At 48.7% G+C, this 27,293-nt stretch overlaps 6 protein-coding genes across 6 annotated transcripts in view; 3 read left to right on the forward strand and 3 right to left on the reverse strand.

Moving 5' to 3' along the window:
• LOC115481206 overlaps positions 1–24,436 on the forward strand; it is a 61,208-nt gene extending 36,772 nt beyond the window's left edge. The window contains exons 3-5 of the mRNA XM_030220311.1: positions 2,507–2,849; positions 4,920–4,928; positions 24,112–24,436. Coding sequence (XP_030076171.1) covers positions 2,507–2,849; positions 4,920–4,928; positions 24,112–24,430 — 671 coding nt within the window. The 3' untranslated portion in view covers positions 24,431–24,436. The remainder of the gene's footprint in view (positions 1–2,506; positions 2,850–4,919; positions 4,929–24,111) is intronic.
• Positions 3,457–4,083, reverse strand: LOC115481209 (histone H1-like). The gene has a single exon (XM_030220315.1). The coding sequence runs from the start codon at positions 4,081–4,083 to the stop codon at positions 3,457–3,459; it is 627 nt and encodes a 208-aa protein (XP_030076175.1).
• On the forward strand, positions 16,506–17,138 carry LOC115481208 (histone H1-like). The gene has a single exon (XM_030220314.1). The coding sequence runs from the start codon at positions 16,506–16,508 to the stop codon at positions 17,136–17,138; it is 633 nt and encodes a 210-aa protein (XP_030076174.1).
• On the reverse strand, positions 17,581–18,112 carry LOC115481212 (histone H3). Its single transcript, XM_030220318.1, has one exon. The coding sequence runs from the start codon at positions 18,073–18,075 to the stop codon at positions 17,665–17,667; it is 411 nt and encodes a 136-aa protein (XP_030076178.1). The 5' UTR covers positions 18,076–18,112; the 3' UTR covers positions 17,581–17,664.
• Positions 24,437–24,793: 357 nt separating the features above from the next.
• LOC115480026 (histone H2B type 2-E) lies at positions 24,794–25,224 on the reverse strand. The gene has a single exon (XM_030218413.1). The coding sequence runs from the start codon at positions 25,179–25,181 to the stop codon at positions 24,801–24,803; it is 381 nt and encodes a 126-aa protein (XP_030074273.1). The 5' UTR covers positions 25,182–25,224; the 3' UTR covers positions 24,794–24,800.
• Positions 25,225–25,531: 307 nt separating this feature from the next.
• LOC115480338 (histone H2A type 1-E-like) lies at positions 25,532–25,947 on the forward strand. Its single transcript, XM_030218953.1, has one exon. The coding sequence runs from the start codon at positions 25,554–25,556 to the stop codon at positions 25,944–25,946; it is 393 nt and encodes a 130-aa protein (XP_030074813.1). The 5' UTR covers positions 25,532–25,553; the 3' UTR covers position 25,947.
• The last annotated feature ends 1,346 nt before the right edge of the window (positions 25,948–27,293 follow it).

A 27,293-nucleotide genomic window follows, 5' to 3' on the forward strand; every position in this document is an offset into this window, starting at 1 on the left:
GTGAACAAGACGATCAAAGAGTATGTGAAAGTGATAAACAAGAGTCTATGGAGGAGCTTCATCAGGGGTGTGAATGAGACAAGGGATTCAAATTAAGGTGTTATTTTAATTTTCGGTTAATTTCAGTTCTGACCGGAAATCTATGCTTTGTCCCGATTGTCTCCCTCCATCTCCCCCGTTATCTGTAAGCCCCTTTGGTCTATTTTACAATCCCTGGTAGTCTAAGGGTGTTGTTGGGGAAGGGGTCATCCCCATTTACTCCTGCCCATTCTGACTCTGCACTCAAAATGTCTACTGGAGCTGGAAAATCGCTCCTGCCCTGACTATACCACCTGAGATTGTAAGGTAGTCCTGGGTGGGGCTATTCTTTGTATTCTTGTGGGGTGGTGGGGTTGTACTTATTTTTTAAGTAATGCAGGTTTAATCTTGCACAATAGTTTATTTGTTAAATAGAGTGCTCCAATCAATGCTTTGATACAAAATTGTAGCAGGAATTTCAGGGGCTCCATTCTCAAAGCCACACTAGTGATTCCAGGTCAGAAATGTGACAAAGCCCACTTCATTCCTATGGTCTTCGTCGCATTTAACAGGTCGGAATCGCTATCATGGCTTTGTAAAAGGCGTCCTAAATTTGGCATGAAGTTATGAAATCCGCTGTGACTTGGATTGTGAAGCAAAGTCAGCCACTGTAAAAGCACTCTGGTTTTTAGTTTCAGTTTTCATTAGCTGTGGTTGTGATTCCATTTGTCCCAATGAAAGGAGAGTTTAATTTTACATCCATTTCATTTCAATATATTCCATCTTTATAATACCAGGCTTCCCAAGGTAGATGACAACAACAGTTAAGATGTAACCATCAGTAAACAGGATATAATAGGCATCTCTGAGACCTGGTGGAAGGAGGATAACCAGTGGGACACTGTCATACCGGGGTACAAATTATATCGTAGTGATAGGGTGAATCGGATTGGTGGAGGGGTAGCATTGTATATTAACGAGAGCCTTGAATCAAATAGATTGAAAATTCTGCAGGAAACAAAACACTCCTTGGAATCACTGTGGATTGAAATTCCATGTGCAAAGGGGAAAAGGATAGTGATAGGAGTGTACTACCGAAAATTTTTCTTCACCCAACGTGTAATTAGACTCTGGAATTCGTTGCCGGAGAACGTGGTACGGGCGGTTAGCTTGACGGAGTTTAAAAAGGGGTTAGATAGATTCCTAAAGGACAAGTCCATAGACCGCTATTAAGTGGACTTGGAAAAATTCCGCATTTTTAGGTATAACTTGTCTGGAATGTTTTTACGTTTGGGGAGCGTGCCAGGTGCCCTTGACCTGGATTGGCCACTGTCGGTGACAGGATGCTGGGCTAGATGGACCTTTGGTCTTTCCCAGTATGGCACTACTTATGTACTTATGTACTTATATCCTCAATGACATTTCGCTATCTGTATTGTATTGAACAGTGTAGAAAAATGAGCACAAAGTACAGAGTTTATAACTGTTGTTTCTACCAGCTACAATAATATCTTAAGCTGTGGTGATATAAATATCATGAAATAAAAAATTAAATATCTACATATAGGAAGCCCCTTATTTCTAGTAATCTTTTGCTATTGTTTTGGGGAAGCGAATATGGTGGCAATCTCCACCTACTGGCTTCAGCCCATATAATGGGCTAGATAGACTCATACCTACCGTCTCATTTAACATCCTTGACTTGCTATCCAGCAGAAAGTCCCTTTGCGTGAATTTTGCTTGTACAGCCTTCCCTATCTGTTTTAGAGCTGAGCTGAGCCCGGAAAAAAGGGGTATCAGGGGAAGACAAGGCAGGCTTGGCTTCTGCTGGTCCAAAGACTAGTTTTTGCCAAAAGCTGAATGCCAAAAGCCAAAAGCTGAGTGCAAATAAAGTAGGGTGCATGCCAAGTATACTTGGTAGAAACACGGTTTCTGTGCACAACGTTTGCAGATTTTAACGACCAATTCCCTCTTCTAACACTGTTGTAGAGAATAAGATAGTTGTCAAGATTTCATTTTTCTTTTTTATGTCCAGGTGCAACCACCTGCCCCCTCCCCTTCCCCAGACCTAAATGAGAAAAATCCCTTCGGTAAGCATTTGAACATTTGTTGGTCCCCGGGATTCAGGTTTGCGCCGGTAACGGAGAAGGGTTTCTTTCCGATCACTGCACAGGGCGGGAATTTCAAACCTCGGATTCGGCCTGCTCATTTGTTTACAAAATTTCAAAATGGTTAACTTAATCTAGGAGGGTGAAGAATACGAAACAAAAACGACCCCCCCCCCCCCCAAAAAAAAAAGTAAGTAAAACGAAATTGATGCACCTCTAAGCAAAGCACCAATCCCGCCACAGGGCGGGCTTTTCATACCTTCATTAACGGTTCTCGGAGCCTATCAGCAGCCATGGAGCAACCTATAAAAGAGCAGAACGGCGCGATCTGGTTTTATGTGGTGGAGATATCTTTTTGAAAGCAGAAGAGACGTAAGCAGAGTTTGTATCCAGCATGGCCCGTACTAAGCAGACTGCTCGTAAGTCTACTGGTGGAAAAGCTCCTCGTAAGCAGTTGGCGACCAAGGCCGCTCGTAAAAGCGCACCGGCCACAGGCGGTGTGAAGAAGCCTCATCGCTATCGACCGGGTACTGTAGCGCTGCGAGAAATCCGCCGCTACCAAAAGTCTACTGAGTTGCTTATTCGCAAGCTGCCCTTCCAACGCCTGGTGCGAGAGATCGCGCAAGACTTCAAGACCGACTTGCGCTTCCAGAGCTCGGCTGTCATGGCCCTGCAAGAGGCTAGCGAGGCTTACCTGGTGGGGCTCTTCGAGGATACCAATCTGTGCGCCATCCACGCCAAGAGAGTCACCATCATGCCCAAAGATATCCAGTTGGCCCGTCGTATTCGTGGTGAGAGGGCTTAGAAAGCCATTATGCTCCAGCTACACAACCAAAAGGCTCTTTTAAGAGCCACCACATCCCTACACAAAAAGAGCTGACGAGTCAGTCTGCTCTTTTGTTACTACTTAGGGATTGTAGGCAGCATCTTGCAGTATTTCTTCCCGGTTCTCCTCCCCCTCCCAAACTACTGTATTGAATTTCCCCCCCCCCCCCCCTTTGGCCTGTTCTCTACTCAATCGGTAACGCCGGTTTCCCCCCCCCCCCCCCCAAAAAAAAAAAAAAAAAAAAACGCTATTCAGGCTGATGCGTTGTTGAAACATCCGTGCAGGGCCATACCTGCTTCTGCTGAATTAAACCAACTTGCTGGCAGCTACGCCCGCGCCTATACTTTGGTATACCGAAGCTCCAGCTTATATAATAACTGCAGAAGCAGGCTTTTCAAGTCATTTAGCAAGAACCAAAATCTTACTCTTTTTCTTTGATCTGTGTGGTGGTGGCTCTGAAAAGAGCCTTTGGGTTTATAAGAGAATGAACAAATTTTGAAAGCTTCACTTTTTCTTAGGCGCCCCCTTTCCGGCCTTTTTGGCTTTCGCAGCCTTTGCTGTACTTTTTTTCACCTTCGGTTTCACTGCTTTAGTTTTAGCCGGGCTTTTAGCTACTTTCTTGGGTTTAACAGCTTTGGGCTTTTTGGGGCTCTTGGCTACTTTCTTGGTAGCGGCTGCTGACGGTTTCTTGGCTCTTTTCGGACTCTTTTTCACTCCCGCCGATGCCGCCTTTTTCGGCTTCTTCACGGCCGGTTTCTTGCTTTTGGGAGCGCTCTTCTTGCTCTCTGGCTGCTTCTTGTTCAGTTTGAAGGAGCCCGAAGCTCCGCTGCCCTTGGTCTGCAGGAGGCTACCCTTGCTCACCAGGCTCTTGACGGCCAGCTTCAAGCGACTATTGTTCTTCTCCACGTCGTAGCCCGACGCCGCCAGAGCCTTCTTCAGGGCAGCCAGGGACATGCCGCTGCGCTCCTTTGAAGCTGACACGGCCTTCACGATCAGCTCGGAGACGCTGGGGCCCGATGACTTGCGCGCTTTCGCCGCTCCCGCCGGCTTCTTGGCCTTTTTCTTGGCCGCGGCTGGAGCCGTCGTTGGTGCAGCGGTTGATGCTGCTGCCGGTGGACCGGTTTCTGCCATTCTCAATCGTAATAAAACAATCAAAAAAAAAAAGCAGTCTGAGTAGGACGAAAAAAATCAAATTACAAAACTCCGCGTTTCGTCACATACGACTCCGCTTTTTTGACCATAGGGTTAAGCAACTTGTCAATATATTTAGACAGGGGCTCCAGCACTGTATCCCTGGTGGAAACAATAGGGCGGCCGGGAGGGTCTGTAGTAGACTTATGAATTTTTGGGACAAAATAAATACGAGGGGAGTGAGTGAGTGGGTATTATTGTTTTTAAATATAAGTGCTCAGGGTAAAAGCACATTTGCTATTAAAACAAGCTGGAGTGTTTTTGCAATCAGACATATACCTATACCTGAAAATAATTAAACCACTGTAATTGACCAGACAACTTCCTTAACTTTAACAAACATTTATTGATATAAAAAACTGCAGCTTCTGTCTAAATATATTGACAAGTTGCTTAACCCTATGGTCAAAAAAGCGGAGTCGTATGTGAGGGATTCCATGCACTATATACAAATGTTGGAGAATTTAGAACCTCAGCTGGATGATGACTTCTATATGGTGGGTTTAGATGTTGTTGCCCTATATACAAACATTCCTCAGGACAAAGCCATACAGATAGCCTGCGACCAATTTGAGAGGATGCACCCAGGTATCAAAAATTGAGGTGTTAAAACAACTGTTGACGTGGGTGGTATGCCATAATTATTTTGAATTTGAGGATCAGTTTTATAAACAGATCCAAGGGGTAGCTATGGGGGCGACTGTAGCGCCCTCTTTAGCTTGCCTCTATATGACTCAGTTTGAGAGGAGGCATGTGTATGAGTCTCAGTGGTGCAGGTATATCGTGTCTTTGAAGCGATACATTGATGACGTGGTATTGTTTTGGCGGGGACCTATCACAGAATTGCGGGCCTTCTTGTGGTATTTAAACACCACGAACTCTAACATTAAGTTTACTTCTAGAATAACCCAGAATGAATTCGAATTCCTTGACATCAAAATCAGTAGAACAGTGAATGGTGGCTTCATTACCACTATTTTTCGAAAGCCTACCGACCGCAACACCTTATTACATTACCAAAGCTTTCATCATTATGGTTTAAAGCGGGGAGTACCGGTCGGTCAATTGTTGCGATTAAGACGATTGTGTTCCTCTACTTTGGAATTTAAGAAGCAGGCTAAAATTATGATTGAGAGGTTTAAAGCCCGCGGGTACCCTTTGGGGGTCCTCAAGAAAGCATATAAAAGGGGCCTTTTAACCCACCGGTCGTGGTTGTTTTTGTCAAAGTCAAGACCTCCTCAAAAAGCATTGGCATGTGTTATTCTATTTTCACAGAAGGCGTCCACTATCCAGGGCCGGTCTTAGCAAGTGCATGACCCTATGCAGACCAATTTGATGGGGCCCCACCCTAGCCCCGCCCCTAGCTCCGCCCCCTCCCTAGCTCCAGGGCCGGCCACCCTTCCCTCCAAGCTCCCAGACCGCTCCCTCCGAGCTCCAAGGCCCCCAGCTCCAGGGCCTCCCTCCCTCCCAGCTCCAAGGCCCCCCTCCCTCCCTCCCTCCCAGTCATTTTTTAACATCCCCCTCCAAAATCCAGTACTAGGTATGCCGAGAATACAAAACACTCAGGACCTATAGAGCAATTCTACCATACCATAAGCAGTCATTTCTACTAAATCACACAAAGAAAAGGAAAACATCTTAAAACACTACAGTGAGCACTAGAGCATCAATTCACCTATTGTAAAATGAAACCAGACAGAATAGTACAGATCGTCGTCGATCCTGCACAGTCAATGCCAAGTGAAAGCCATGTCTTTTTCACAAACACAGATACACCCTAATCCACGATAGAATAAGTAGTAATATTAAAACTTTCTATTTAGACAAAAATTAAACTGAACCCCCAAGATGCCAGACTCTGCATACAATGCAACACCACAGAAACAGAAAATGTCCCCTAGTACTGTGCAAAATATAAAGACAGCAAATGTAAATTTGAAAAAAAAACCTAACAAATACCAATCACCACTTTACAAATTAACAAATAGAAATAAAACAAATATAAAAAATAAAATAATACCATTTTATTGGACTAATAGATTTAGCTTTCAGAGGCCAAAACATCCTTCCTCAGGTCAATATAGTATAGTACTGTTACAGTATCCTATCCTGACCTGAGGAAGGGGGTTTTGTTCTCTGAAAGTTAGACAAAATGTATTAAAATTAGTCCAATCAAAAGATTACCTGGTTTACATGTTCTATATTATAAACATTTATTAACACATCTACAATACTACTTTATCCTAAAGCAAAAAAATAAAAAATATATATTTTATTTACAGTTTGTTGTCTCAGGTTTCTCCTTTCCTCATCTTCTTTTCACTTCCTTCCATCCAGCATCTGTCTTCGGTCTCTCTCTGCCATCCAGTGTCTGCCCTCTCTGCTGTCACCTCCATCCAATGTCTGCCCTCTCTCCCTGCCCCTTCTATCCACATCTGCCCTCTATCTCTGCCCCTTCCATGATCCATCCACCATCTGCCCCTGTCTGCCCTCTCTCTCCCCCCATCCATTCACTGTCTGCCCTTTCTATCCCTTCCATCCACTGTCTGCCCTCACTCTCTCTGCCCCTTCAATCCACCATTTGCCCTCCCTCTGCCATCCATCCAGGGTTTGCCCTCCCTCTTGCTCCCCATCCAGGATCTGCCCCTCTCTCCGCCCCTTTCTTTCAGCCACCAGTTCCAGCCCCACTATCTCACCAGTCCCGAGCTTCAGCCCCCCAGCCACTTCTCCCTGTCCCCTTTTCAGCCCCCAGTTTCAGCCTCCAGTCCCAGTACTAGCCCCCTTATCCCACCTACCCTCCTTTTCAGCCCCCAGTTCCAGCCCCCTTCATCCACATGCCTTGTATTAGGGCCCCCTTTTCAGAACCATTCTCCCACCTGACCCACGCATGCCCCATTTTCCCACCAGCCCCAGGCCCCATATGGCCCCTTCTCAGACCCCAGTGACAGTCCCCTTCTCCCATCCAAGAACCCCAGTCCCCTCCCCACCCGTCCCCTTCAACCATCCAAGAACCCCCTCCCTGCCCCCTTCTCCCATCCGTGATCCCCTCCCCATCCCCAGTCCCCTTCAACCATACAAGAACCCCCTCTCCACCCCCTTCTCCCATCCGTGAATACCCTTCCCACCTCAGTCCCCTTATCCCATCCAAGAACCCCAGTCCCCTCCCCACCCATCCCCTTCTCCCATCCGTGACCCCCTCCCCAACCCCAGTCCCCTTCAACCATCCAATAACCCCCTCCCCACCCCCTTCTCCCATCTGTGAATACCCCTCCCACCTCAGTCCCCTTATCCCATTCAAGAACCCCAGTCCCCTCCCCACCTGTCCCCTTCAACCATCCAAGAACCCCCTCCCCACCCCTTCTCCCATCCGTGAACCCCCTCTCCACCTCCCCATTTGAGAACCCCCACCCTACCCTTCCCCCACCTGAGACCTAGTAGGATTATGGAGGAGGGCAGACACTTCCCTTGTGGGAAATGTATGTACTGCCAATATTCCTTGGATACTGGGACCATTCCTATACCCCACAGTGATAAGGTGTTCATATAAACCTTGGAGCTGGGACCCATTCACCACCAAGCCCCCCCCCTCCCCCCCATCCCATCTTCCCCCTTTTTCCTTCACCGTAATAACTTTCTTGAAACCATTGTTGGGAAAACTTAGGCCGCAGCTTACTTTATTAACAATTCAAATTAGTTAACTTGTACAACTTATCACCCCCCCCTCACCCGAGCTACGTGGGTCCGGCCATGCCATAAGCCTGGACCCCCCCCCCCCCATCCGCCGATCGCCCTGTCAGCAAATCGGCATTCTCGTCTAAGCCCCGCCCTCGCAGCAGGGGCCGACTCTGTGTGGACCTCCACACTTGTCTCCCGGGTCACCCGACCCGCCTTTCATGCTCCGGCTCAGCCCCCCCATGAGCCATGTCTTTTGTAGCTCGGGTTTTCGTTCTTTATTTTTGCCGCTGCGACATCACCTGCTCCACCTGAAAAACACAAAAACACACACGTCCTCCTACAGCACATCCCCCTCCCCCATTTCAACTGAGGGCGGGTGGGTGGGAAACAGCCTCCGCGGATCACCAGCACCCTGGAGTCCGATGTCTCCCTCCTCCCTTTATGTCCTCGCCCAGCCCCGCCCCCTGCTACCTTCCCAGCCAATCAGCAGCCTGCTCTGCCCCAGCACCAGAGTGCATTGTTTGCCCAGCCAATCTGAGCAGGCTGCTCCCTTACATGACCCCTCGCTCTCCCAGCATGCCCCTCGCTGGCACGAACGGGCCCAGCCCTCGTTTAAATGGGCCCTTCGAGACCAGCTCTCGGGCCTCTCATAAACCTTGGAGCTGGGACCCATTCACCACCAAGCCCCCCCCCTCCCCCCCATCCCATCTTCCCCCTTTTTCCTTCACCGTAATAACTTTCTTGAAACCATTGTTGGGAAAACTTAGGCCGCAGCTTACTTTATTAACAATTCAAATTAGTTAACTTGTACAACTTATCACCCCCCCCTCACCCGAGCTACGTGGGTCCGGCCATGCCATAAGCCTGGACCCCCCCCCCCCATCCGCCGATCGCCCTGTCAGCAAATCGGCATTCTCGTCTAAGCCCCGCCCTCGCAGCAGGGGCCGACTCTGTGTGGACCTCCACACTTGTCTCCCGGGTCACCCGACCCGCCTTTCATGCTCCGGCTCAGCCCCCCCATGAGCCATGTCTTTTGTAGCTCGGGTTTTCGTTCTTTATTTTTGCCACAAGAGGAGGGTCTTGCACCTGCCAGACTCTCCTCTCCCCCCAAAGAAGCTGCGGCCTACCTCATCGTTGCCCCCAAATGAACTCTAAACACTCTTGTATGTCCAACAAAAACAAATCTAACCCCACATCAGACAAATGGACTCTATCCCTGGCAAATAGCCCTGCACACGATGTATCCACCCAATCGTGCTTTATATGATACCCCCCCCTGGCTGTCACCCAAAGACCCACCTGCCGATTTATCTTGCTTAGCCCGCGCCGCCATTTGCGGGCTGGCAGGCAAGCCGGCCTGGGTATTATATCTGACCAAACCAGTTTGGTATCCGGATACCACATCCTGACCAGACGCAAGTCATCCTTCACCATGTCAATCAATCTCTTGCCAGTCAAACTATCCACATCATTTCCTCCCAAATGAATCAGCAATATCCGCGGAGATCGCTGTCTTCCTCGCAGCCGATACAGCAAGGACACCAGCTGCCTCCACCTCATTCCACGATCGCCCCACCACGATATTCGGAGGCCCCGCGTCGCCAATCCCAGATGCAGTCCACCCGGGCGCCTGGCTGCCCGTGCACCGGCCCAATGCACAAAGGAATGTCCCACTATCCAAACAGCTGCCGCGACTCCTCCATCTACAAGGGGAAGCAACCAACACAAAGAGTCCCCACTCTGTGACAACCGACAGCAGACCAGAGACCTCACCCCCCCGTCGCCCCGCGCCCCTACGCACCCCAAGACCCCCATTATGTGGGCCTAATATACCCCCGATATGCCCCCGACGCCCAACGTCCTATGCGACGAATATCAGCCGCTCCAAGCCCAGCTTGATGTGCGCTGGTCGCCGCTCCTATCCGGAACGAATGGGTACCAAACTGCCGAGGATCTTCTCCCACCGCCATAAGACTCTGGCGTAATACAGCTGCAAATTGGTACCTCGTCAAGACCTGCCCGTCCGCGTGCACCAACAATGATGACGGCCCCGCTGGCCGGACCTCGAGGTACGCTGCCACCAATGTCACCGGACAATAGTCAACTCCCGGCACCCCTCTCAACACGATTGTACTGCCCACTCCTCTCTGATCCGTTTTAGACCGCAGCAATCTGATACGCAACTGCCCATCTTGAATGGATGCATTCTCCCGTAATATACCAGAAAACTCCGTCACCGCCCGGCGTCTTTCAACTAACTCCCCCACTCGGAACGCCCCATAGAATGCCAGCGCATAAGCCGCGCGGAAAAGCCGTGCTTCGAAATCCGACCGCGCCACCTGGAACACCGCGTGCAACACGCGCACTAATAACCCATGTGTAATTGGCCGCCTTGTGTCCCCCACCGGTGGCACGACCCTCCCCCATCCCTTCAATGCGCTCCCCACCAGAAACTGCGATTCAGGAACCCCCCACCCATATGCTTTACTGAAAAAATAAAAACCCGCTAAATGCCTCCGGACCGCACTACGCGAAGTCCCAGACCCTCGAGCACTTGCAACATATGCTGCTAACAATTCATCAGATGCCCGACCAGCCTCCCAACCCTGGCTGTGTAGGAAACTCGTCACTTTGTCAAAGCCACATACGTATGCTGTCCATGTAGCTGGGGCAACTGAAGACTTCAACAACTGCCAGACCTCGGGTCTCCGAGTTGCCAAAGTTGTTCCGGCATTCGCTGCCCATCCTGATCCGCCCCCGGCGCTAATGTTCTGAACGTCTGCAATTGAAAACGGGACAGCGCATCAGCTATCCGGTTATTCACTCCTGGCACATGCCTCGCCCGCAAATGAACATTTAGTCGCAAACAGCGCAGCACTAATTCCCTCATTAACGAGTTAACCATTAAACAACGCGCTGACTGCTTATTCACCACCTCCACTACCCCTAGATTGTCACACCAGACTACAACGCTTTTGTTCCGTAGTCGCTCTGGCCACAACTCGCAGACTACTACAAATGGAAACAACTCCAGAAATGTGATATTTTTTGTAAGCCCGGACACGACCCACCAACAAGGCCAGGGGGCCGCGCACCACGAACCCGCACAGTACACTCCGAAACCATGACCCCCTGCTGCATCTGTAAACAGTTCCAAATCCACGTGCGCCACAACTGGACTCTGCAAAACCAGCGTGCCGTTGAACTCGGCAAGGAATTCCAACCACATACGCAAGTCCCTGCGCACCCCTGCGGATAAACGGATGTGGTGATGCGGCAGTGATGCGTGCGCCGTTGCCGCCCCCAGACGCCTCAAAAGGCGCGACCCATCGGAAGCACCCGACAGGCAAAATTCAAGCTTCCCACTAACGACTGAATGGCCTCAAGCGTGGCCTTTTTGCATGCAACACCCCTATGATCTGCTCCACTAACTGCTCGACTTTCCCGTGCGGTAACCGCGTCACCATTCGTTCCGTGTCAATCTCAATCCCCAGAAATGTGAGGACTGAAGTTGGGCCCTCTGTCTTGTCCGCGGCCAAAGGAATACCAAACTCCTCAGCCACTGCCATAAAGGCAGCCAGCAACTGGCCACACGCCCCCCCGACCGCTGCTCCTATAAACAGGAAATCGTCCAAATAATGGACTAGTGTGTCCAACCCTGCCTTCTGAGCTGTCACCCAATGTACGAAGGAACTAAAGCGCTCGAAATATGCACAAGACACTGAACACCCCATTGGCATACAGCGATCGTAGTAGAAGGCCCCCTCAAAATGGAAACCGAGCAAAGGGAATGCTGTCGGGTGCACTGGCAGTAATCGAAAGGCCGCCTCAATATCAACCTTCGCCAGCTGGGTGCCCTCTCCGCACTGTCGCACCAACCGCACCGCGCAATCAAATGAAGTGTATTGGACCGAACAGCAATCTTTTGGGATACCCGCGTTCACCGACCTGCCCTCCGGATACGAGAGGTTATGTATGAGGCGAAACTTCCCGGGCGCTTTTTTAGGGATCACTGCTAGCGGGGAAATCATGAATGGGGAAAACGGGGGGTTCTGAAAAGGCCCCCGCAATTCTCCCTAAACTCAACTCCTCATCTAGCTTTTGCCGTACCACCTCCCTCAATTTTGTTACGGACGCAGAATTCTGCACCCAATTGGACTCTACCCTCCCCCGATAAGGGATCTGAAACCCCTCCCGAAAACCACCCTCCAGCAGTTGAGCCGCTGACCGCACCGGATATCGATGGAGCCATGGCAGCATCGCATCGACTTGCACCGGCGTGGGGGCCCGTCCTGCCCACTTACGTGGCAAGGGTTGTGCCCCCTGCTCCCTTCTTGGTACATTTAATGGACGGGTGCCCCTGCCCACACGTGGAACAAGCGTGCCTGAATTTACAATCGGGGAATAGACATGCTGCTCTATTGAACCGCCAGCATACATCTGCTGTTGAAGCCGTCCCCGTCCCGCCGGTGCCCCCTTCTCCTCTCCCCGCAACCCGAAAGGGCCGACTACTCGAGGTCTGCTGAATACCCCCTCTTCCCACTCCCCCAGTCACCGCTCCCCGAGGGGCCATGTGCGTTAGCCACAGGTTTATGTCCTGTGTCCCCCATGTCATGTGTAGATTTTCTTCCATCTTATCTCTAAAGGCTTCATCGTAATTTAACCAAGCCCAACCCCCGAAACGCTGGAATGCGTCTAAAACTGAATCTGCATACGCCAGTAAGACGCCATACTGACCCTGGTCCCGCTGCCCCCATACACTAGCCAAACGTAAAAAAGCTCGCACCCAATTAACTATTGTCTTTGCTACTTTACGCTCCTTATCAGCCTCTGCTTTCTTACCTCGCTTTTTTCCGCGCCTAGGCTTCCTACCTTCCAACAACCGGAATACATCTATACACTTCCTGCGCCGAATTTTTTGCCGCAACGCCCGCGGGACCTGTTCCCATAGTTCCGACAACGCCACTAGCGCCGGCGGCCCTCTCTCTCCTATCCCTGTCATCCCTGCTACCACTCTCCCCGCCTCTTGTCCCTCAGGCCTAGAAGCGGAGGAAGAGGACGAAGAAGTCGTAGATGTGTCCGACGACGAGGACGAAGACCTATCCCTTTTCCCCTTCCCCTTACGCCTGCGCCGCCCTCGCCTCCCCCGCTCTCCCGTGCACACTCACTGTTACCACATCCAGATGGCCCCGCCGTGGGGAGCGCTGGCCCATCTCCTGCTGCTGGGCCACTGCCCGCCGAGCCTGCCGCCTGGTCCGTGGTCACCGTACGCTCCGCTGGCCTCGTTCGACCTCCCATCTCGGTCTCCAGCTGTTCCGCTCGTGTGGTCCCAAACTGGTCCGTCTCCTGCCCTGGGCGCCTCGTTGCTGGCACTCCAACCGCGTGGACCTCTCTTTGCATCTGTAAAGACAAATTGGGAGGAGCAGCAGGAACAGCCCACCGTGTGCCCCATCCGGGGTCCCGAACCCCCACCCCAGGACGCCCTGAGCTCGGCCAGCTTTCCATCCAGCCCGGAGCACCACCCCAAGGAACTGCCCACTGGCCTGCTGCTGGTTCCGACCACAAAGGCATCCCAAACGTGGGCCAAGCACCCCAAGGGTACTGGCCCCACCCCATCCTATCCCCACCTACGCCTCGAGGGGGGCCTTCACCAAAGCCGCCTGCCGCAAGACCTGTTGCAGAGGCTGGGACACCCGGGACTGCCCTCCATGACCAATCTGGGCCGCTCCCCCGCTCTGGTGCTTGCTGGCTCCCCCCATCCTCTAAGTCCCCCAACCCCTCCCGTCCGCTGCTCCCACTAATGCCCCCCCTCCTACCAGTGCCAGCCTCTTCTCCCCTCTCTCTTCCCCCCGGGCCGCCCAGTGCGTCCTCCTCCGGCCCAAACCCCTGCCCCAAAGTACCCCCCAACCTGCTAGCACTAAGATGTCGAGTTTTCTTCTGCCTCTTCTTCCCTGCCACAGCTGCATCAACAGCAATGGCTGTTCTGGCAATCTCCTTCGATCTACGTGGGCCTGCAAGCTCACCTCCCTCCCCCCCCCCCCCCCCCAGCACTCACTTCCACCGGACTCCTCCCGATCGAATCACTAGCGCAGAAGGACACCTCCGCTCCTCCAGTTTCCTCTCCAGATTCTCTTCCATCCGCCATGCTGAAGAATCAGGGCCTGCACAAAAAACCGCCGTAAAAAACCGCCAAAAACAGCCTCCGCGGATCACCAGCACCCTGGAGTCCGATGTCTCCCTCCTCCCTTTATGTCCTCGCCCAGCCCCGCCCCCTGCTACCTTCCCAGCCAATCAGCAGCCTGCTCTGCCCCAGCACCAGAGTGCATTGTTTGCCCAGCCAATCTGAGCAGGCTGCTCCCTTACATGACCCCTCGCTCTCCCAGCATGCCCCTCGCTGGCACGAACGGGCCCAGCCCTCGTTTAAATGGGCCCTTCGAGACCAGCTCTCGGGCCTCTCATTATGGCAAAATGCCTGTTGCACTAGTTCACAGGTAGTATATTGTATTATATGCCCTTGTGGTCTTTACTACATAGGGCATACTAAACGCCAATTAAAGAACAGACTAGCAGAGCATGTTAGTAATTTACTGCTCAAGAAGATGATTAATCCTCTTGTTGCTCATTGGGATGAATTTAACCACACGATAGAACAACTTAGGTGTGTGATTTTGACACAGATCCCTCTAAGTAACAGTAAGGGGGGTAATATCAGTCTTTGTTTATTATCTATGAGCAACGATATATATACACGTGGGGAACAGTGGCTCCTGCAGGGCTTAATCAGGAGGTAGAATGGGTTTGAGGTATTGTCTCTTTAAGAAAAATAGATGGGGTGATATATGGCGTGAGCATTTAAAGATGGCGTTCTAACCTCCCCAGATAGTTTCAGTGCTGTGGCTGTTGGCTCCCGAGCTGAGATGTCTCATTCTGGCCTGCAGCAGAATTGAACAAAGTAAGTGGAATTATTGAGAATATATTGTGATTTAGTGAGATATAGGAATTTGAGTATAGAGGGGTGGTAATGGGTTTGTGTTGTTTTAGATGGTGTGGTGGTTCCTCCTGATGAAGTGAGGGAAATGCGGTCCTGCTTTGGGGAACCGGCATTTATATAAGGAACAGCTGACGACAAATCCAGGAGTGACTAACCCATTTCTTTATCGTGTGCCTGTGGAGGACTGAAAGGTATTATCACACTAGACGGAGGATTGCTTCATAGACTATCATACACTGATTTATTGGTGATAACTTCAGAGTCAAAATATACAGAGTACCCGTGTGGAAAGCCGGGACGAGAAATCTAAGAGGACATTATTAGCAATTTGATATTTTAGTAGAATGTAATAACTAAGCATAACATCATTACCTGTATATTTTAGCAAGAGAATTTCGAGTGATGTTAGTCAGGTACTGTGAGTGAGTGGGTATTATTGTTTTTAAATATGATAAGTGCTCAGGGTAAAAGCACATTTTTTCAATAAAAATATTTGCTATTAAAACAAGCTGGAGTGTTTTTGCAATCAATAATATTGATTAACTCCAGCAATTCTAACGTGTCCCTATTTAATAGTATAGGTATATGTCTGCCATCCCCTGTTAAGACTTTTCTGGCCTTAAGATGAGAAATGCTATCCTTGGTGGTGGTGGTGGTGGGGGGGGGGGGGAGGGGTCATTTTTGCTGGCATATCCTTGTAAACGTATGATAAAATACCTGGGTGCAAAATATATGCATTTTCTGAAATATAAAGAACCTTACTGGACTTAAATTTGATCACAACAGAAGATATCTGATTAGGACTCGGGCAATTACGGTAGTAGGAAGGGGAGGTAATTCTGGCTTAGGCCTTTTGGTGTTATTTAGAAAGTTACTTATATAATCTCCTTATCAATTTGTTACTCCCCTTTCCTTTTTATGTCTGAAAGGATTTGATACATTTTTTTCTTGTGGAGATTGTTTTCTTTCCTTGTTTTATATTTTGCTTTAGCAAGTGTTAACTTGTACATTATTTTCTATGAATGCACCCCAGGCAACACGTGGGCACCTAAACTAGGGTTTTAATTATTAAGACAACAAACCTTTAATAGGTTCAATACCAAGATATTGAAGAATAGTATGTGCTAGTTCTCTTCAGTTAGATCAGTTTTTTTTTTTAATGAGAATTTTCCCAGGGAAGAGCCGATGAGGAATAGTGTCGTTTTACACCATTTTAAAAATTGTTCCAGAGAGTTTATATAAAGGTAGAGCCAGAGATCGCTTTAATTTTCACAAATCAAAATGTTTGTATTATGGCTTTGGGAGCTGAAGAAGACTGAAGGAGGCAGTTAGTGTGCTCTTTTCAACTTTATTAGCATACATCCAGACCACACAGCACGGTTTCTCCACACTGTAAACTCTTCTTTTGAGATCCGAATGAGAATGTTTGTGTAAATGAAAGTCATTTCGTTATAAAAACAATTTCGGGTGCTGAAGAAACACAGCGCTAGAAGAACCGTAGCCTAGGCGTCTGTAGCAAGCAGGCATTGAGTGGGCAGCCAATCAGTGGGCGGCTGATTCTATAAATAAGAGCAAGGGCGGGCGGGGTGGTCCACCAGGACAGGTTGAAGTGAAGGAAACGCGGAGTTTTGTAATTTGATTTTTTTCCGTCCTACTCAGACTGCTTTTTTTTTTGTTTGTTTTATTACGATTGAGAATGGTAGAAACCGGTCCACCGGCAGCAGCATCAACCGCTGCACCAACGACGGCTCCAGCCGCGGCCAAGAAAAAGGCCAAGAAGCCGGCGGGAGCGGCGAAAGCGCGCAAGTCATCGGGCCCCAGCGTCTCCGAGCTGATCGTGAAGGCCGTGTCAGCTTCAAAGGAGCGCAGCGGCATGTCCCTGGCTGCCCTGAAGAAGGCTCTGGCGGCGTCGGGCTACGACGTGGAGAAGAACAATAGTCGCTTGAAGCTGGCCGTCAAGAGCCTGGTGAGCAAGGGCAGCCTCCTGCAGACCAAAGGCAGCGGAGCTTCGGGCTCCTTCAAACTGAACAAGAAGCAGCCGGAGAGCACGAAGAAGAGCGCTCCCAAAAGCAAGAAACCGGCCGTGAAGAAGCCGAAAAAGGCGGCATCGGTGGGAGTAAAAAAGAGTCCGAAGAGACCCAAGAAACCGTCAGCAGCCGCTACCAAGAAAGTAGCCAAGAGTCCCAAAAAGCCCAAAGCGGTTAAACCCAAGAAAGTGGCTAAGAGCCCGGCTAAAAAAGCTAAACCCTTGAAAGCGAAGGTGAAGAAAAGCCCAGCAAAGGCTGCCAAAGCCAAAAAGGCCGCAAAGGGGGCATCTAAGAAAAAGTGAAGCTTTCAAAATTTGTTCATTCTCTTATAAACCCAAAGGCTCTTTTCAGAGCCACCACCACACAGATCAAAGAAAAAGAGTAAGATTTTGGTTCTTGCTAAATGACTTGAAAAGCCTGCTTCTGCAGTTATTATATAAGCTGGAGCTTCGGTATACCAAAGTATAGGCGCGGGCGTAGCTGCCAGCAAGTTGGTTTAATTCAGCAGAAGCAGGTATGGCCCTGCACGGATGTTTCAACAACGCATCAGCCTGAATAGCGTTTTTTTTTTTTTTTTTTTTGGGGGGGGGGGGGGGGGGAAACCGGCGTTACCGATTGAGTAGAGAACAGGCCAAATGTGGGGGGGGGGGGAAATTCAATACGGTAGTTTGGGAGGGGGAGGAGAACCGGGAAGAAATACTGCAAGATGCTGCCTACAATCCCTAAGTAGTAACAAAAGAGCAGACTGACTCGTCAGCTCTTTTTGTGTAGGGATGTGGTGGCTCTTAAAAGAGCCTTTTGGTTGTGTAGCTGGAGCATAATGGCTTTCTAAGCCCTCTCACCACGAATACGACGGGCCAACTGGATATCTTTGGGCATGATGGTGACTCTCTTGGCGTGGATGGCGCACAGATTGGTATCCTCGAAGAGCCCCACCAGGTAAGCCTCGCTAGCCTCTTGCAGGGCCATGACAGCCGAGCTCTGGAAGCGCAAGTCGGTCTTGAAGTCTTGCGCGATCTCTCGCACCAGGCGTTGGAAGGGCAGCTTGCGAATAAGCAACTCAGTAGACTTTTGGTAGCGGCGGATTTCTCGCAGCGCTACAGTACCCGGTCGATAGCGATGAGGCTTCTTCACACCGCCTGTGGCCGGTGCGCTTTTACGAGCGGCCTTGGTCGCCAACTGCTTACGAGGAGCTTTTCCACCAGTAGACTTACGAGCAGTCTGCTTAGTACGGGCCATGCTGGATACAAACTCTGCTTACGTCTCTTCTGCTTTCAAAAAGATATCTCCACCACATAAAACCAGATCGCGCCGTTCTGCTCTTTTATAGGTTGCTCCATGGCTGCTGATAGGCTCCGAGAACCGTTAATGAAGGTATGAAAAGCCCGCCCTGTGGCGGGATTGGTGCTTTGCTTAGAGGTGCATCAATTTCGTTTTACTTACTTTTTTTTTTGGGGGGGGGGGGGTCGTTTTTGTTTCGTATTCTTCACCCTCCTAGATTAAGTTAACCATTTTGAAATTTTGTAAACAAATGAGCAGGCCGAATCCGAGGTTTGAAATTCCCGCCCTGTGCAGTGATCGGAAAGAAACCCTTCTCCGTTACCGGCGCAAACCTGAATCCCGGGGACCAACAAATGTTCAAATGCTTACCGAAGGGATTTTTCTCATTTTAGGTCTGGGGAAGGGGAGGGGGCAGGTGGTTGCACCTGGACATAAAAAAGAAAAATGAAATCTTGACAACTATCTTATTCTCTACAACAGTGTTAGAAGAGGGAATTGGTCGTTAAAATCTGCAAACGTTGTGCACAGAAACCGTGTTTCTACCAAGTATACTTGGCATGCACCCTACTTTATTTGCACTCAGCTTTTGGCTTTTGGCATTCAGCTTTTGGCAAAAACTAGTCTTTGGACCAGCAGAAGCCAAGCCTGCCTTGTCTTCCCCTGATACCCCTTTTTTCCGGGCTCAGCTCAGCTCTAAAACAGATAGGGAAGGCTGTACAAGCAAAATTCACGCAAAGGGACTTTCTGCTGGATAGCAAGTCAAGGATGTTAAATGAGACGGTAGGTATGAGTCTATCTAGCCCATTATATGGGCTGAAGCCAGTAGGTGGAGATTGCCACCATATTCGCTTCCCCAAAACAATAGCAAAAGATTACTAGAAATAAGGGGCTTCCTATATGTAGATATTTAATTTTTTATTTCATGATATTTATATCACCACAGCTTAAGATATTATTGTAGCTGGTAGAAACAACAGTTATAAACTCTGTACTTTGTGCTCATTTTTCTACACTGTTCAATACAATACAGATAGCGAAATGTCATTGAGGATATAAGTACATAAGTACATAAGTAGTGCCATACTGGGAAAGACCAAAGGTCCATCTAGCCCAGCATCCTGTCACCGACAGTGGCCAATCCAGGTCAAGGGCACCTGGCACGCTCCCCAAACGTAAAAACATTCCAGACAAGTTATACCTAAAAATGCGGAATTTTTCCAAGTCCACTTAATAGCGGTCTATGGACTTGTCCTTTAGGAATCTATCTAACCCCTTTTTAAAATCCGTCAAGCTAACCGCCCGTACCACGTTCTCCGGCAACGAATTCCAGAGTCTAATTACACGTTGGGTGAAGAAAAATTTTCGGTAGTACACTCCTATCACTATCCTTTTCCCCTTTGCACATGGAATTTCAATCCACAGTGATTCCAAGGAGTGTTTTGTTTCCTGCAGAATTTTCAATCTATTTGATTCAAGGCTCTCGTTAATATACAATGCTACCCCTCCACCAATCCGATTCACCCTATCACTACGATATAATTTGTACCCCGGTATGACAGTGTCCCACTGGTTATCCTCCTTCCACCAGGTCTCAGAGATGCCTATTATATCCTGTTTACTGATGGTTACATCTTAACTGTTGTTGTCATCTACCTTGGGAAGCCTGGTATTATAAAGATGGAATATATTGAAATGAAATGGATGTAAAATTAAACTCTCCTTTCATTGGGACAAATGGAATCACAACCACAGCTAATGAAAACTGAAACTAAAAACCAGAGTGCTTTTACAGTGGCTGACTTTGCTTCACAATCCAAGTCACAGCGGATTTCATAACTTCATGCCAAATTTAGGACGCCTTTTACAAAGCCATGATAGCGATTCCGACCTGTTAAATGCGACGAAGACCATAGGAATGAAGTGGGCTTTGTCACATTTCTGACCTGGAATCACTAGTGTGGCTTTGAGAATGGAGCCCCTGAAATTCCTGCTACAATTTTGTATCAAAGCATTGATTGGAGCACTCTATTTAACAAATAAACTATTGTGCAAGATTAAACCTGCATTACTTAAAAAATAAGTACAACCCCACCACCCCACAAGAATACAAAGAATAGCCCCACCCAGGACTACCTTACAATCTCAGGTGGTATAGTCAGGGCAGGAGCGATTTTCCAGCTCCAGTAGACATTTTGAGTGCAGAGTCAGAATGGGCAGGAGTAAATGGGGATGACCCCTTCCCCAACAACACCCTTAGACTACCAGGGATTGTAAAATAGACCAAAGGGGCTTACAGATAACGGGGGAGATGGAGGGAGACAATCGGGACAAAGCATAGATTTCCGGTCAGAACTGAAATTAACCGAAAATTAAAATAACACCTTAATTTGAATCCCTTGTCTCATTCACACCCCTGATGAAGCTCCTCCATAGACTCTTGTTTATCACTTTCACATACTCTTTGATCGTCTTGTTCACAACCCACTGCCCTTGGAATATCTTGTCATTCTCTTCTTATCTCCGTCCTGTCCTCATTCATAGGTGCCCCGTATCCTCCAGAGCCCCAACCGCGACCTTTCACGGACACACTACCTCTCCTAGCCTGACTGTGCTGTTTCTCTGTTCCTCCCCTTTTATGCACTGCTGCAATGTAGTACAATATCCCACCCATTGCACCTTGAGGGGACCACGGTAATAAACAAGCAAGGCAGATGTGTGAGACTGTGGCTCTCTGCCTGCTGCTACTACCGTTTCCTGCGCCGTTCTCGTCTCCTTTGAGGTAAACCTCAGGGGCCTGCACAGGAAGCAGAAGCGGCAAGCAGAGACCAGCTGTACCTCACCTCAGCCTTGCTCGTTTATTAGAGCAGACCCGGCGAGGTACAATAAGTGAAATGGGAAACCTGGAATAAGGGGAGAAAAAGAGTAATATTAGATTGAGGTGGGTGAGGGAGAGATAGACAGTGCCATACTGATGGTGAAACACTAGATGTGCTGGAGAGCAAGAGACAGGGGGACAGTACTGCACAGTAGGAGGAAGAGAGGGGTATTTCTGGATGCAGGGGAATAGATAGGCATGTGCAATTCTAAATAATTTCGTTGTTGGGGGGAGGGGATGAAAACAGAGACTGGGGCACTGCTGCATGCCAGAGGTAGAGAAACAGGTAATGTTGGATGGTCTGGAGAGAGACAGCAGAGAGAAGAAATGCTGCATAGGAGGGGGAGGGGCAATGTTACCTGGGGAAAGAGAGATAGGCAGTATCAATGCTGAATGGTGGGGAGAGTAGGGAGGGGAAGGGAAGAAGACAGGGTCAGGGGAATCTCCAGGGGAAAAAGAGACAGATAAATAGGAAATGCTAGTTGATTGGGGTGGGGTGGGGGAGGGAAGGACAGGGGAAAATATTCATGGGGGGGGGGTGTGAGAGAGAGAGAGAAAGAGGGATAGGGCAATGCTTGATGTGCTGAGAAAGAGAGAAAAGAGAGAGGGCAATACTGAATGGTGCACCATTCAGCATTGCTACTTCCTATCTCTCTTTGCCCTTCATGGAGGGTAGGAGCAGCACAAGGCCTCTGCTGCATTTTGATCCCCCTTCTCCAGTGCGACTTGGGGCAAAATGTCCTGCCTTTGTGCCCCTTTGGGTGGCAGAAGGTGAAGAGGATTGCGGCGGAGGCAGTGGCTTGAATAGAGATGAAAGGACATTCTTAAAGAAAGGCTTAAATGTGATGAAAGATTTGTCTTCAGGTAGAGGCTTAAGGAGTTGGTTCCATAAAAGCGTTGCAAGGAAATAAAAAACACTCTGCTGTGTAGTAGCAAGCCGTAGATAGAGTCAATAGAGAATCCACAAAGCGTGGAGAACTCAAAGAAGACCCACGGATACTTTGTAAAACAAACAAAAAAGTGGGCACAAAACCAGGAGTCCCAGAGACTGGATCACAGTAAAGCTAAAACCAATTTTATTAATTAGTATATTTGACTCGACACAACCGTTGTGTTTAGGCCAAAGGGCCTGCATCAGGAGTCTAAATACTAAGGTAGACAGCTAATGATGATCCAGAATAAGAAATACTGGCGAATAGTGTATAAATGGTCTTAAAAAAGACCTTTGTATTGAATTGTGGAACGGATCACTTGCGTGAAGAGTTCAGCAGTAAATTTGAAGAAAAACGTCCTTTTTAAGACCATTTATACACTATTCGCCAGTATTTCTTATTCTGGATCATCATTAGCTGTCTACCTTAGTATTTAGACTCCTGATGCAGGCCCTTTGGCCGAACCACAACGGTTGTGTCGAGTCAAATATACTAATTAATAAAATTTGGTTTTAGCTTTAGTAGCAAGCCGTACCAACGATGGGGATGGAAGAACAAGGTGGTGGTCATTGAGAAGGTCAATACTGGAGAGGGAATATACGGAAAAATTAAGGAAGCCAAATTACTGGGGGAGGAATCACGAAAAGTCCTGAAAGTCAAAAGAAGCAGCTTGTACTGTTATCCAAAGGCAATGGATAACCAAAACAGACCAGCAAATATGGAAGAGACACTCTCAAATTTACAGGCACGTCATAAGAATAGCCATACTGGGTCAGACTAATCGTCCATCTACCCCAGTATCCTGTTTCCAGCAGTAGGCAATCCAGGTCACAAGTACCTGGCAGAAACTCAAATAGTAGCATCATTCCATGCCACCAGTTCCAAGGCCTGCAGTGGCTTCCCCATGTCTGTCTCAATAGCAGACTATGGACTTTTCCTCCAGGAAGTCCAAACCTGTTTTAAACCCAGATATCCAGTTTTGCAAGTAGGTGAGCATTAAGGCCTATGGTTTACTGCACACAATTCTCGTTGTGCTCTAAATCAGTGGCGTAGCCAAGGGTGGGCCCGGGTGGGCCCAGGCCCACCCAATTTGAGCTCAGGCCCACCCAGTAGCAGCACACCTATGATGTGGCTGGCAGGGATCGCCAAGCCCCACCAGCCAAAAACTCCCAACAACTATCCCTCCTGAATACCTTGTAAATAGAAGATCTTGGCCTGCAGCGAGCAGCGACTGACACATACTGTTCACACCAGCCTCACAACCTCCCCTTTGATGCATTCCTGCCTATGTGGAAACAGGAAGTTGCATCAGAGAGAAGGCTGTGGAGCCAACATGAGCAGTGTATATTAGTTGCTGTTCGCTGCCAGTGAAAATCTGCTATTTAAAAGGTATACAGGGAAGGGGGGATGTTTGAGAGACAATGTGGCATGCAGGCCAGAGAGGGAGAGACCAAATCACTTGTGGGACAGGGTGGAGTTCTGCCCACCTATCTTGGGACCAGGCCCACCCAAAATAGGGTGTCTGGCTACGCCCCTGCTCTAAATCCGGACGTGACATTAGAGATGTGCTTTCTTGGATTGCTGCACCCCCAGCTGAAGAGTCCTATTCGTCTTGGCACTTAAATCGTGGCCTCCCTGCTATCTGGAGTGTCATTTGCGAGGCAAATTTGATTGGTATTACCAATTTTTGTTCCACATTTTTCCTGAAAGCAGATAATAGTCTGCTAATACCAAATTTGAGAACACTGGAAAAATAAATCAGTTTAAAGCAGCAACGGGAAAAAAAGTAGAGAACAACAAAAGAAGTTTTAGTATGGAATGAGTGGAGCCTGAGAAAGGGCAGGTTAGATAGTACTTTATATGTCCCTACTCGTTCTCATGTTCCATGTAAATATCCTTCACGAGGCTTCGATTATAGCAACATTTTATGTGTACGGTATGTGCACATAAAATGTACATACCGCATAGGATCAGTTAAGTTAATTTCTCTTCCTCTCACATGAAACCTTAAAGAAGTTGAAAAATGAACACCGAGTCCAGGCACGAATTGTGGGGGAGGGGAGGATTCAGCAGGCCCGCCTTTTTTTCAGATTCCAGTTCTCCATAAGGTCCGCCCACCCTCTATATTAGTGGCAGTTGGGTGTTTCTCTTTGTTATTCTGTTTCTGTAGAGCTTTTCACTTTGCAGGCTGAAAATGTCTGGTCGTGGTAAAGGTGGGAAGGGTTTAGGGAAAGGGGGTGCTAAGCGCCATAGGAAAGTGTTACGCGATAATATCCAAGGGATCACAAAGCCCGCTATCCGGCGCCTGGCTCGCCGAGGCGGAGTCAAGCGTATCTCCGGCCTCATCTACGAAGAGACTCGTGGGGTGCTGAAGGTTTTCTTGGAGAATGTTATCAGAGACGCCGTCACCTATACTGAGCACGCCAAGAGAAAGACAGTAACAGCTATGGATGTGGTGTATGCTCTGAAGCGCCAGGGCCGTACCCTATATGGTTTCGGAGGCTAAAGGACCTGACCCTTATTTGAATCTATCCAACCCAAAGGCTCTTTTAAGAGCCACCCACACTTTCAGTAACAGAGCTTTGATGTTAGCTTCTTTATTTTGTCCGTATGTTGGAAGAATTTTTTTGGGCCAGCCCTACTCAAGTAGCAAGAAGGTAAAAGGCTCTCTTTCCCACACTCCTCTCAATATATCTTTGCAAAGAAAAAAAGATCTTAAAACCTCCCTTCACTTTGGGAGATAAGGTAAAATAGTGCAATAGCTGGGTCAGCCCTACTCGTGCAGCAAAATTTTAGCGCTTTAGGTGGAGAAAGTTGGGTGGCTCTGAAAAGAGCCTTTGGGTTGTGTGTGCCCAAGCTGTAGGCTGAGCCCGCCATTACTTGGAGCTGGTGTACTTGGTGACGGCCTTGGTGCCCTCCGACACGGCGTGCTTGGCCAGCTCACCGGGTAGCAGCAGACGCACTGCGGTTTGAATTTCCCTGGAAGTGATGGTAGAGCGCTTGTTATAGTGAGCCAGGCGGGAGGCTTCTCCAGCGATGCGCTCAAAGATGTCATTCACGAAGGAATTCATGATGTTCATGGCTTTGGACGAAATGCCGGTGTCGGGATGAACCTGCTTCAGTACTTTATATACGTAGATAGCGTAGCTCTCCTTCCTGCTTCTCTTGCGCTTTTTGCCATCCTTTTTCTGGGTCTTGCTCACGGCTTTCTTCGATCCCTTTTTGGGCGCGGGAGCAGATTTGGCTGGTTCAGGCATGGCCACAAGCTCGACGGCAAATTCTCTATCTGGAGTCCACAAAGCAAAGAATCTTAAGCTAGTAGTGCAGTGAAAAAGCTTGTTCGGATGGCCATTTATAGGTACCCCATGCAAATTTCTGGCGCTGAGTTTCTCTCCTTTGCTATTAGGTCTAGACCAATGGGACGTCATCAGACCGCCTGGCAGCCCTCGGATTGGCCTATTTACCTGGCCATTATGATAATAGCTGAGAGAGGCGGGCTTCAGGGCGGTCGTTTCTTAACCAATCGCGAAAGAGATGAAAAAAGAGTGGTAGAGTATAAAACCGGTTCGATCTGTGCTGTGCCGCACTGACTGGCTGCCTTCAGCTATTTCTGCTAGAACCTGATCGAAATGTCTGGACGTGGGAAGCAAGGGGGTAAAGCTCGGGCTAAGGCTAAGACTCGCTCATCCCGAGCGGGGCTGCAGTTCCCCGTGGGGCGCGTGCACAGACTGCTGCGGAAAGGTAACTACGCTGAGCGTGTGGGCGCCGGCGCCCCAGTCTATCTGGCGGCGGTGCTGGAATATCTGACCGCCGAGATCCTCGAACTGGCTGGTAATGCTGCGCGCGATAATAAGAAGACCCGCATCATCCCCAGGCACTTGCAGCTGGCCATTCGCAACGACGAAGAGCTGAACAAACTGCTAGGGAGAGTCACCATCGCGCAGGGCGGCGTGCTGCCCAACATCCAGGCGGTGCTTCTGCCTAAGAAAACCGAGAGTCACAAGGCGGCTAAAAGCAAGTAAAGCTGTCCCGCACAGAGGACGAAATCAACCCAAAAGGCTCTTTTCAGAGCCACCTACTTTATCTTGTAAAGAGCCAGATTTCAGCACAATATGAGTATCACCTTTAAATAAATAAAATAAGGAATCCTTTATTAAGTGTTTCTCTAGGTTAGGTATTTCCCCTTAGAGACTGGTGGTAATAGCCCTGAGTACCTGACTAGTGAGCTTTTCGTTTTAATGACATAATTCTTTGGCGCGACAAGGACAGCTAACAAAATAGGCGGGGGAAAGAAATCAATGATTTGAGAGAACACATGGAGTTAAACAAAATTAGGTATGCAGGGAGTTCTGAGACGACCAGTGAAGACAGAAATTTTGAAATAAAAGCTCCTAATACAGAGCAAGCAGCAGCTTTTGTCAGGTCTCCTCTCCGCTCTCTCCTAACTCCGGGCAGCAATTTTAAGGTCTCGACCGGGAAAGATTTCTGCCCAATCCCTACACAGGGCGGGCTTTTCAAACTTTGCCACTTTTTCGCTCTGCATACTTTAAACAGCCGCTATTCCAGGGTGTTGCCAGCTTGAATAATACTTATCATATCTGCGTGTGTGTGAGAATCCAGAGAACGAATGTACATGTGATGACATTTCAAACTGTGTGTAGACTTGTTTAATCACTCTGATCAAGGGATTAAAAGATGTGTTATACTCAGAGAAAACTTGCATTCGAAAATCAGGTAATTTGATCTCATAAAGCACTTCTAACCTTTGCCAGTTTTCTTTGAAACAAGCCATTGAGGGTTCTCTCCAACAATATGATGGTGGTATCTTAAAACAACAGGTAAGGGGGAACTGAAGGTGCTCCCTTAGCCTGTGCTGCTCATCTTCTTTTCCAATTGGCAGAGAAGCATCTGACCATCCTACTGGGAGTGCACTTAGCAGGAACCTTGAACACCCAGGTAGAGCATCTCAGCCACCACTCCCTGGACCTGGGGAAGTGGGATCTTTCACCAGGAGTATTATCTCTAATAGAGTCAAAGCAGAGTCTACAATGCCTAAATTCCCAGATTTTAGGGTATAGTTCAGAGGAGCTGGAGGATTTTCTTCAAACCTAGCTACAGAACTCTCTGATTTATGTTTTTCCCCTGGCCACTGATAAGCAGGGTCCTTGGCTGAGCCACTCTGCATCCAGGGGAAATCATTCTGTTTGCTTCAGATTGGCCCCTAGAAACCTTGGTATGCAGGTCTCATACATCTCCTGATAGACCAGCCTATCCCTTTGCCTCTTTAGAAAGGTCTTCTTGTTCATACGAACATAAGAGTAGCCATGAAAATGATTGCTCACCACTTGTCACACTGACAGGAATTGTCA

Source organism: Microcaecilia unicolor, chromosome 11 (assembly GCF_901765095.1).
Source record: "Microcaecilia unicolor chromosome 11, aMicUni1.1, whole genome shotgun sequence".
Lineage (NCBI taxonomy): Eukaryota > Metazoa > Chordata > Amphibia > Gymnophiona > Siphonopidae > Microcaecilia > Microcaecilia unicolor.